Consider the following 11,273-nt stretch of genomic DNA (forward strand, 5'->3'; position numbering starts at 1 on the left):
CCAGCGCGCCTTCGACCCCGGGCCCCTCCGCCGCCGCCGCCGCCGCCGCCGCCGCCATGGCCCGGCCGCTGGTGCCCAGCTCGCAGAAGGCGCTGCTGCTAGAGCTCAAGGGGCTACAGGAGGAGCCGGTGGAGGGATTCCGGGTGACCCTGGTTGACGAGGGCGACCTGTACAACTGGGAGGTAGCCATCTTCGGGCCTCCCAACACCTACTACGAGGGCGGCTACTTCAAGGTGAGCGCGCGGCTCGCAGTCCGGATTCCCACCGGACCTCTGTGGCCGCGACGGACCCCGTCTTCCTCTGCCCCGGCTCTTGGTCTTGCTGGTAGACCCTTCGGCCACCCCTTCATTCCCTGAGAAGCCGCTTCAGTTCCCCGCCCTCCCAGCCGGTGTGCTGGATCCCCGGAGAGGGGGCTCGGGACGCTGCCTCGTTTATTTGGGTGTGGGGCCAGCACCCACAGCCTCTGGCGGACCCGCGTTCTCAGCTGCCTTCCCCGCCCCCTGCCCGGAGGAGACAAAGAGCCTCCCAGACCCAGCAAGCTCTATTGTTGGGGAGCACGGGGTGGGGAAGGCAGGGAGGGGGGACACATTGATGGCGGGGGGGGGGTGCTACTCCGCCACTTGCTTGAGATCCAACAAAAGCTCAGATGGGGCCTTGCCAGCTGGGGCCTGCTTGGAAAGCGGCCACACTTGCCGATAGCAGCGGACCAGGCCCTCTTGGCCTCCTCTGGAGCTTTATGTAAGCTGTTCTCTCGGGAAAGTTGAGGCGAGACTCATAACTGCCACCCTCTACTCTGTCCGTGGGAGCCTCACCTCAGAGAGCGCCCTGATGGACCCAGGACCCTTGCCTCAGAACCTCGGGTCCTCCTCTTTTGCCCCAACTTGCTTTTTTCAGGCTTCACTGAACAGGTGGTCTGTTGGGACTCAAATCTCACTTCTGGGTCGCTTTCTCTGACGCCTATGATAGTTTTGTCCCGGGCAGTTCGTTTTATTGTTGCTGGGAGCAGGGCGGGGGTGCTGGCCCCGGGACTGGCTGTGTTTCCCACTAGCGTGACAGAGGATTTGAGCCAGGACCCAGGCAGTTTTCTTGACCTCACCATCTGAGCCCCAACGTAGCCTTGGAAGGACCCTTGTCAGATTGCAGGGCTTTGCTTTTTGAGCCAGAGGGGCAAGGGGTCTGCCTACCTGAGAGGTGGGGGGAGAGCCCCCGGCCTGGGAACACCCTCCCAGGGCCCTGCCAGGTTCTGGGGCTAGGCAAGGCTCTGGGGGAGGGGTGGGTGATACTCCAGGACAGATGTCTGCATTTGCACTTTTGGCTCCTGCTTTAGCTTAGCCCGCTCCGTGGCTGTGAGGGAGCAGCCTGGTCTGCTGGAGGTGAGTCCTGAGCTGAGGTTCCCTTGGTGCTGGGGTGGGGTGGTGGTGGGGTGTGGACCGCTCTGGGCTGGGTTGTGCATTAGGAATCCGGCCTCCTCCAGCACTCAGGGAATAGATTTGAGGTTGATCACTTAATGGGTTCAACTAGATCCCTCCCCCAGCCTCTTTAGCTGTAGGGAGGGGAGCTCCATTCCGAGCTGGGTGGTGGAGTCCCACCCTGAGGCAATGCCAGGACCCTGAGCTTGCTGATCTGGAAGGAAAGAGTGTGGACTTCTGACTTCTGCTCACTAACTGGTTGCAAGGGACCAGGGCTGGATCCTTCACATTGGCGTTGGGGGGAATCATCCCATTTTTCTGGAGAAGAATGGACTGGGGGTGGGGTACTGCCAGATTTTGAGCACATCTGCCATAGGTTGTTGTGTCCTCAAAAGAAGCCAGCGTGGGGCCCAGAGTTGGTTTTGCCACCCATGCTGACCGTCCTGTCGAGGTCCCGGGGGGTGGGGAGCGGAACATCCTGGCTGGGAAGTGCCTCAGGGCTGCCATCACTTCCCAGCCAGTTCCTGCAGCGCCTTCCTTTAACCTTCTGAGTGAAGTGAGCCTTTGGGTAATGAAGGTGAAGCGGGTGCCAGAGAGGTGCACATCTGCAGCCTCCTCCCAGCTTGCCTGCTCTGTGTTCTTGGGCAGGGTACTTTTCCTTCTCTGATTCTCAGTTTGCTCAGTAGTGAGGTCATCTCTGGGGACGCTTGAAACGAGATGAGGTGGGCCTTGGTGGGTGTTTGAGAACAGCTGTCCTCAGGGCTGTCACTTAGATACCTGTAGGGCAGGTTCTGGGTTCCGGGTTTGCTCTGCAGTCGCCCTGCCTCCCAGGCCTCAGCGTGGTCACCCTCCAACAGAGGGACTTCTCCTAAATGGCCCTGGTCCAAGTGCCCTGCCTAGGAGGGTGACTCTCCAGAGGTGGGCCTGGGAAGTTCCAGCTTTGGCTCCTAGAAAACTGGCTCGCTCCCTGAGAGCCTGGAACACCGCCAGGATCCTAGGCCAGACGTTCCAGTGTCTGGGACTAGGGTTTAAAACAAGCAAATGAAGCCCCTTCACCTGCTGAAGCCTGAGCAGCTCGGTCACGTCGGCAGGCGGCCCTTCCCAGTGTGCCCCAGGACCTTCCTGTCTGCCTTCCTGGCCCCCTGTGATGGCTGTTTGTGGGCAGAGAGCCCATCCGTCCAGTGCTGACTCATCTCCTCCCACAGGGCCCGGTCCACAGAGGTGTCGGGAGTGATTGCCGAGTGAACACACAACTATTTTTAATCTTCCCCACAGCCTGGAAACTGAGGCCTAGGAGTCACCACCCTGCGGCAGGGTGCACAGCTCCTTGGGCCTGGCTTCTGGCTTGCAGACCCAGGCTGAAAATGGCCTTGGAGTTGCTCCTCAGCAGCAGGGTGGGGGCCAGATCGGCTCAGGCGACCCCGAATAGCCCCAGTGGGCTTGTGAGGGTGTGGGCCACTGACAGGGTCCAGGCAGCCCTCGTGCGATGGGGGTGTCTGTCCTAACGTCCTTATTTGCGTGTTGGTGGGCACAGTCCCCAAGCAGTGGCGGCACTGGCTGAGCCCTTCTGCTCTCTGCCCTTCCCCAGGCACGCCTCAAGTTTCCCATCGACTATCCCTACTCCCCGCCGGCCTTCCGATTCCTGACCAAGATGTGGCATCCCAACATCTACGAGGTGAGCCCACCCGGCAGGCCCCTGCCTGCTTCCCGGTATGGGGAGGGCACCATGCTGCCTATGACACTGCTGTGGAGCTGACCCCTCTCTCTGTCCCCACGCAGACGGGGGATGTGTGCATCTCCATCCTCCACCCCCCAGTCGATGACCCCCAGAGCGGGGAGCTGCCCTCCGAGCGGTGGAACCCCACCCAGAACGTCAGGTGAGGCTGGGTCAGGCCCTGTGTGAGGGGCCTCCTCGGGCCTGGCCAGCCCTGGGGAAACAGATGTGGGAAGATGTGTGTATGTTGTCTTTGGGGCCACAGCTCCCCACAGTACAGTGACATCTGTCCAAAGTGGCCACCCACCAAGATGCCAGGGCCCCCAAAGTCCTCAGGACCAATTCTGCCAGCCTCTTCTCTCATTTCTTGGTGCCCCTTGCCCCATCCATCGTCAGGAATGGCCCCTGGGAACCTTGGGTCTGTATCTTTGCTCCCACGGTCCCTCTGCCTGTCCCGGGGGTCTCCCCTCCTTCCACAGTCCCCCACAGAGCCCAGTCATCTCCATCTCAGGGCAGAGCTGCTCACCCCTAGTGGGCTGGCCTGCATGTCTTTAGTCCAGCCCGAGCCATAATCGCAGTTGGTGGCATGGAGGGACCTGCTTGTCTGCAGGGTGCCTTGGGGGCAGGGACAGGTGGAACAAAGGTAGTTGTAGCTTCAGCTGTCCCCACACGTCTAGTCCTGAGAGCTGGGCGGGCAGGCGATGGTCTGGGGGGGTCAGACCCTGCTGTTCTTGGGGCTTGAGACAAAAAGCAGAGGCAACGAGAAGCCAAGGCGGATGATGTCTTCGGGGTTGGGGGCCCATGAGAGCCCCTGGGTGCGTGCTGGCTTATGAGTGTTTGCAAGCTCCCCAGTGACTCTTGGGCCTGGGAGTAGCTTGAGAGCCCAGCTCCCAGGTAGGGGCGAGGGCGGGGCCGGGAACGCCCTGCACCTGTTGACTCCGTGCTCCCCCAGGACCATCCTGCTAAGCGTCATCTCCCTCCTCAACGAACCAAACACCTTCTCCCCGGCGAATGTGGATGCTTCTGTGATGTACAGGAAGTGGAAGGAGAGCAAAGGCAAGGACCGGGAGTACACGGACATCATCAGGTGAGGAAGGCCGGGTCCCCCCTTCCCCCCGCCTCCACGCTGGTTCTTCCCACTGGTCTCCTTGTCCCCCACCCGACCTTTTTTTTTTTTTTTTTTTTTAAGAAAATAGGTGTTTTCTTTGTTGTCGTTTATCCAGTATGTGTGGCTTAACGCACGTAAGGCGCGTGTGTGCTTGCGTGCATGTGCGTGCACGCGTTTAGAGCATGCATGGCATACGTGTGTCACTCGCAGGCCTGGTGGCACACACGTACAGGGGCCCCGAGTGTTGACTGCCCGGCGTTAACAAGGTTCTACTGCGGTTTCTTTGCTTTGTAACCAAGACGGCAGAGACCCTCTGGGTCCTCCCTGTGCCCTGCCCTGTGCTCCTGCTTCCTAGGAACCCTCCACTGGGACCATGGGGGCCTCCTGTCTGCGTTCTGTCCCCTGACGCCCATCTAGCAAATGAGGGGTGTTCCGGGAACGCTGTCCTTCCAGTACTGGCTCCTGACATCAGCTCTGTTTTCAAACGAGGTTTTTGGGCAGAACCTGGTTCCCACACTGCTGAGGCCCGGTGTGTGCCACATTGTTCTCTTCTGCTTGGTGGTTCCTTGCTGTGAATATCATTTACATTTGTGATTTTGAAACTTGGAATCATTTTCTAAAGGCAAAAAAGGATCATGATACTAGGGTATTTAGAAAATCACTATCTTTTCTGGAAAATAAATTTTTTCCTGCTTAGGAAAGCAGTGCATTGCTTAGGGATTGGCCAGGACAAACCCTCCCCCTGTGGGGTCGTCATTGCCAGTGCTTTCCCCTTACGAATAAGCAGGTAAGGACCCTTGGAAAGAAACCTTTGCGGAGAATGAACACACCGCTGGGCAGGTCCATGACCAGGGTTGGAACGTGGTTTAAGGCCCTTGGTGGACACACTGTTCGCTTAGGGCCCCGAGCTGCTTGACCTCCTTTCCCTCCCTCCCTTGATTTGTGGCATTGTGGGAGCTGCTCTGTGTCCATTGTCCGTTGTTATTTTTTAATGCGGGTTTACTGATTCAGCTAATGACATAGTTAACCCTACGTTAGGTTTTTCCTAAATACCCCTTCAGTTTGTCATTTTTAAGTTTTATTTAAATGATCTCTACTTCCAATGTGGGACTCGAACTCATGACCCCAAGATCAAACATGCTCTTCCAACTGAGCCAGCCAGGTACCCCCTGTCATTTACCTTTTAAGTAAAAGATTGGGTAAGTCCTGCACGCACCTGCATTAGGACCCAGCCGCTTGAAGTCTGAGTATTTACCCAAGAGAAAAAGGGGTGTGTGTCCACACCAGCACGCACACGGACGTTTGGAACAGTCTAGGTTTGCCAAAAGCTGCCAGCAACCCAGATGTGCAGCCGCAGGCCAGGAGGAGCAAGCCGTGGCCTGTCCACACAGCATCAGAAGGCACAATGGTGTGTGTCAGAGACGCAGAATTTAAAAGACACAGCAGAACCTCTGGGGCGAGGGGGTGTTTGCGACCTCGCCGTGGGGCAGGGTCTCAGCACACACGTGGGTCAGCACTTCCCGTTTCACGCAAGGAGGACCACGGAAACAGCCTTGCACCGAGAAGGCAGCGCGTTCGTGAGAGGAACACATACGCCCCAACGGACGTTAACGCCTTCCAGACACCCACATGCACCCCTCCCTCCCTGGCAGCCACTGGTCTTGTGTCCTGGAAATGGGGGGGGCCGCCGTCCGTGTGCCTCCCACACGACTCCCCACCGTCCATGCTGCACAGCTTCACACACGTAGCAGCAGGCCTTCCGTCTGTAGAACCCAATTCTGTTTATTTTACTGGTTCTCTTTTTCTGAGTAGTTGTGCCCGTTTTCTTCCGTAGACCCAGCCTGTTTTTGCTGCTTCTGTGGTGTTTTATGTAAGCAGAGTTTTCTGAACAATGTCTGCGGTATTACCTCCCTCCGTGCCACACACGGGGCCCCACGGTGACCTGTGTGCACACAGGGCAGCCCCTTCCCACGTTTGTCCCAGGACAGGGTGCCCCGATGCCAGGCGGGGTCATAGCCTTAGGTCTGTGGGAAGGAGGAGCAGCCGAGCCGGGTGTCCTTGCGGGTGATGCCGGCTCCCTGCTGGTCCCGGGGGGTGCTCTGCAGGCCTCCCAGTGCTGCTGGGTGGGACCCTCACGGGGTCATAGGGCGAGAGCGCCGGGCTCAGCACGTCCGGAGGGATCCTGCCCACATGGCCTGCTCCTTGCCCCAGTTTTTCCCAGCACCTCCCACGTGGTGCCAAAATTAAAACTAGTCTGTTTTTATCCCTTAAGACTCCCTGTGGGCTGGCTCACATGTGCCCACGTGAGCGAGGCTGTGATGGGTGCTCCTGCCTGCCTGTCCCCCCACCCTCTCTGCCAAGCTGTGTTCCCTGCACGACTTGCCGGGTGATGGGGGCAGAGCCCCGGCTGATGTAGAGGACCCACTGTTGGGCTGAGGCTGAGGGTGTCTGGTTCAGGCGTTATTCGTGCTGGGACGTGCCCCTTGACGTCTGCTCCACCTCAATGGTGCTGTGCTCTGAGTCCCCAGGAGATCCGTCTGCTCCGTCCTGGTGCAAGCCATGGCAGCTTTCACCCCCGGGCTCCCGTTCCCTCGGCCCCGTATTCCCCCCAACATTGGCCCTCTTCCATCTGCTCCGCCCCATCTGTCTGGCCAGCCAGAGACCTGGGTGCAGCCCCTAATTCTGTCGCCCCTGGTGGCTGACATCTGCCGGGTTGAACAGTGGCAGTAGTTGGTGTGGGCGTGGCTGCCCCTCCCTTGGGGTGCCACCGTCTCAAGGGGCCCTTTCCTGTGGCGTGCATGCCCGGCGCCGGGTGCGGGGGGCCCCAGGGGACAGAGCCGTGACCTGCGGGCCTGTGTCTCTGGCAGGAAGCAGGTCCTGGGGACCAAGGTGGACGCAGAGCGGGATGGCGTGAAGGTGCCCACCACGCTGGCCGAGTACTGTGTGAAGACCAGGGCCCCGGCGCCCGATGAGGGCTCGGACCTCTTCTACGATGACTACTACGAGGACGGCGAGCCGGAGGCCGAGGCCGACAGCTGCTTCGGGGACGACGAGGACGGCTCGGGCGACGACGAGTCCTGACAGCGCGGCCCCGCGAATAAACGCACAGGTTTTACCTCAGCGGCCCCGGAACGTGCGGCGTCGAGACCCCGCGGGAGGGGTGCTGCCCGGCCCCGTGGGTGGTCCCCCCAGGCGCCGCCCGCCCTCCCTGCGCGTGTCGCCTGTGTCCTGGTCCCTTGGAGCCCGCCAGGTGGGACAGGCATGGGCTGCGGTGGCCGGAGGGACACAGACCCGCCCACGTGGTGCGTGTCTGGCTCCTGCTGGCCGGAGCCAGAGACTTGGGGTCGCACTCACTGATTCACTTGTGGCCACCTCTTCTCTCTGCTTTGGTTTGCTTGGAATCTAAATAAAACGACTTTATGAGAAGCTACAGAACCAACCTGTCCTTGGCCTTCCCAAAGGACCACAGAGAGCAGCGTGTCACCAGGTGCCCTGGGGGGCAGGGGCGCTGCACGGGGGAAGGAGGCCGTCTCTAACTGACACCCCAGCTGCAGCCCGTGACCGCCTGATAGGGCCTCGGGGTGGGAGGAGCCTGTACCGTGCTGGCCAGCGGGCCCCAGGTAGCACTTCTGTGGTCCCAGCACCCTGAGGAGTCCTGTGTACTGCTGGTGTCACCCCGGCCTGGTGGCTTCGTTTTGGGGAAACTGGTAAGTCCATAGTGGCCTGGGCTGAAGGTCAGATGGCACCAGGACACAGGCTCCTGTGAGCCCTGGAGGACCCGTTGGGTCGGACGAGCACATGCCCAGCCTGGCCAGTCCCTGCGGCTGGGGCTCGGACGGCCCCACACAGGTGGGGGACAGGCCAGAGGGGCAGGTGCACCCTCGGTGAGCACAATCAGACCCCCACAGTGGCCCGCACACGAGTGTGCCCATGGCCCTGTGCACACACCTTTCATGGTTAGCCCCCACGGTCTGGTGGTGTTTCAACCTGAATGATGTTTCTCCATTAAAATGTGGAAGGTTTCATTCCTCTTCATCTCTGGCTTTTCTTAAACCCAGGGGGCTGGATGTTCAGGGTGGGAGGGGCCCCTCTGAACTCAACAGCTGTTCTCGGGCAGCCCCCTTGGCACCCAGTTCGGGCCTGTGAGCCCTGCTGTGTGTCACCAGTGACCAGACTCCTGAGTAGGGGGGTCTGGGCATGTGACCCTCTCCCAAGTGCTCGGCAGGAGCAGGGCCAGGCCAGCAGCTCATGTTTTTAACCTCTGCGGGGTGCCAAGGCCAGGCTGGGCACTTCTTCACTTCTTCAGCCTAAAGGCATTTCTGGGGAGCGGGGTGGGGGGGCTGTGTTTCCCCTGAATCCAGCCAGGGTCTGGCAGCCTGCACAGGGAGACCGTGGTGAAGGTCCAGAAGTGGATGGCGCAGGCGGGTGGCCTGGGGACTGTGCCTCCCACGTGGCCACAGGGGTAGAGCTGACCATGGAGGGTGGCAGAGTCAACACTGAAGGAATCTGGGTCCTGCATGCCCTGGTGAAGCCCCCAGGTAACCGACCCCGGAGCCAGCACCGACCCCAGACTAAACTGATGCGGTAACCAGAAGGCCACTGTTGCTTCCTGTCATTGCAAAGGACACAACAGGCACAGCTGGGCTCCTGCGCTCACGTGAGGTCCTCGTGACCCTGCCCATCTCGCAGCCGTGGGATCAGGAGGCTTTCTCTCCAGAGTTCCGGCACTTATCAAGCCAATGCTGCGGACCCAGCCCAGGTCTCTTGTGGGCTTCCGGACACATCACTGGCTGAAGCAGAGCCCCTGCACGGGGCGAGGCCGGAGCCCTCGCTGAGAGGACCCAGAAGGTGGTAGGAGTGGGGACAGGGGAAGCCTGGCCAGACAGGAGCCAGGAGAGGGGTGGCAGACGGAGGGGCTCCCCCGGACACTCCAGCTGCCTCAGGGCAGCGGCCCAGCGCCCACAGTACAAGCTGGTCCCCAGTCTGGAGAATACCCTCAAGATGCTCAGGATGCTCAAGGTGCTGGGCGACAGGTGGGAGGGGTAACAGCTTGCTCCCCAGAACTGCACCCCTCCCCCAGCTCTCCCATCCTCCCTCTCCCCCACTTACCTACCCCTTCCTGTCACGTGGAGCACCAGCAGGGCCACCGGCCCCTGGCCTTGTCCCAGTGTCGGCAGGAGCAGCATGGCGGGAGCACAGAGCAGCATGGCAGGCTGGGGGGCTTTGGGGCGGACCCTGCACATGCTGGACATCCAGACTCACATCAAGAGTACTTCAGCGGCTGTTCGTACATTCACGGGGTTGTGCAACCAGCACCTCTAGAACATTCCATCTCCCCAAAAAGCAACTCCATGCCGACGTAGTGACGCACCCCCCAGCCCTCAGGAGCCCCCCCGCCACCCTGTCCATGGACAACCCTGTTCTGGACGGTTCTGCATGTGCACTCACACCCCGCGTGGCCTCTCGTGTCTGGTTCCCTCCCTGAGCGTCGTGTGTTCTGGGCCCGTCCACGGGGTGGCGGGTGCAGGCGCCTTGCTCCTGCTCGCGGCCAAGGGGCGTGCGTGTGCGCAGTGGACACATGCATGTCCATCTGCCTGCTGATGGGTGTTTGGTCTGTTTCACGAATCTTGGCTGCTGTGAACTACGGCCTGTTGTTCCAGCCCCTTCTTCCTTGCACTGAAGCACTTGCCGTCCGTCACGTGCGCCCACCAGCAGCCAGGCCCCTACTGGTTTTGCAGGAAGCTGTGGCTTTTATTGTTCTTAGATAGACATTCTCAGGTGAGACTGCATTTAGAGCCGTGCTCAGAGGCACAGAGCAGCTCCCTTCCGGGCCTGGTCAGGAGTCTGCTGTGGCTCCATTTGGCTGCAGATCAGGGGAGGCCAGGCCCCCTGCTGTCCAGGGAGAAGGCTTATCTCCCCGCCTGGCTGTTCCTTCCTGGCCCAGCAGGGCTCCCCCCACTCCCCAGCTGACCCCCAGGTGAGTGGGAGGCCACCAACAGGAATAAGAAGTTGCCCCACCCTACCTGGGAACTTAGAGCACTGGCCCATGGCCATCTCGGATGGTGTGACACTGCCACTGAGTGAGAGAGCTGGTGATCTGGGGCCGACAAAGCCACACAGCAGACGCTCAGAACAATGGGACTCTATCTTCTCACGTTCTGAGGCCAGAAGTCAGAGACCAAGGTGGGCAGGGCTCCCTGCCTCCACAGGCCCCAGGGAGGAGGATTCTTCCAGCCACCTCTAGCTCCTGGAGGTCCCCGGGCTCACTTGCTTGTGACCATTTCAATCCTGTGACTGCCCCTGTGGTCACATGGCCTCTGCTCTGGGTCCCCTTTTATCAGGACAGCAGTCCCAAGATAGGGCCTGCCCTGCTCCAGTGTGACTTCATTCCAACCTGATTACATGTGCGAGCACTCTACTCCAAGGTCAGGGCCCACTGAGGTTACTCCAGACACGGACTAGGGGTCACCCTTCACCCCAGTGCAGACATGGACACTTGTCCACCCACTGTAAATGCCAGCTCCCCTTCCCCAGTGCCCTGTGAGGACCAGGTGCCCCTCAGCTCTGGGGACAAGGCCACATGTCCTGGTGGGAGGGGTGGGGTGGGGACTGGAGCCTCGGCCCTACAGCATGAGGCTCAGGAGAAAGTGGAGCCCCTCGGAGAGCCTGGCCAGTCTGGGGTGTGTCCCAGAATGATGGACCCGAAGCCCAGGACAGCTGCCTTCAGTGTGGGGCCTGCGCTGGCCCTGGGGTCTGGCCGGGGCCTCCACAGAGACCTGACCACGCTGCACACCGATGCTGATGTGCTGCCACTCGAAGTGGAGCTCTGACCCTTTTCTCCCATGTCCCCGGGTTGGAGGTGGTGCCTGCAACTCGCTGCCAAGTCCTGGAAGAGGATGCAGAGAATAGAGGCACAGAGCAGGGAGGAGGGGAATGTGAGGGGCCCCTGCCCCAGGGGTTCAGGCTGAGAGCACAGGCATGACGAGAGCTGGCCAAAATAAAAGGCTGAACAGCAAAGAGCCCTCCTGTGACCCCACTATGG

General features: G+C 60.5%; 1 protein-coding gene across 1 annotated transcript; it reads left to right on the forward strand.

The window, feature by feature from the left end:
* The first annotated feature begins 6 nt into the window (after nt 1-6).
* Nucleotides 7-8,256, forward strand: CDC34 (cell division cycle 34). The gene is made up of 5 exons (XM_029918091.1): nt 7-233; nt 2,998-3,084; nt 3,189-3,286; nt 4,076-4,210; nt 7,099-8,256. Exons 1-5 carry the CDS (start codon nt 57-59, stop codon nt 7,310-7,312), a joined length of 711 nt encoding a protein of 236 aa, XP_029773951.1. The 5' UTR covers nt 7-56; the 3' UTR covers nt 7,313-8,256.
* Nucleotides 8,257-11,273: the final 3,017 nt, after the last annotated feature.

Source organism: Suricata suricatta, chromosome 12 (genome assembly GCF_006229205.1).
Source record: "Suricata suricatta isolate VVHF042 chromosome 12, meerkat_22Aug2017_6uvM2_HiC, whole genome shotgun sequence".
Classification (NCBI taxonomy): Eukaryota; Metazoa; Chordata; class Mammalia; order Carnivora; family Herpestidae; genus Suricata; species Suricata suricatta.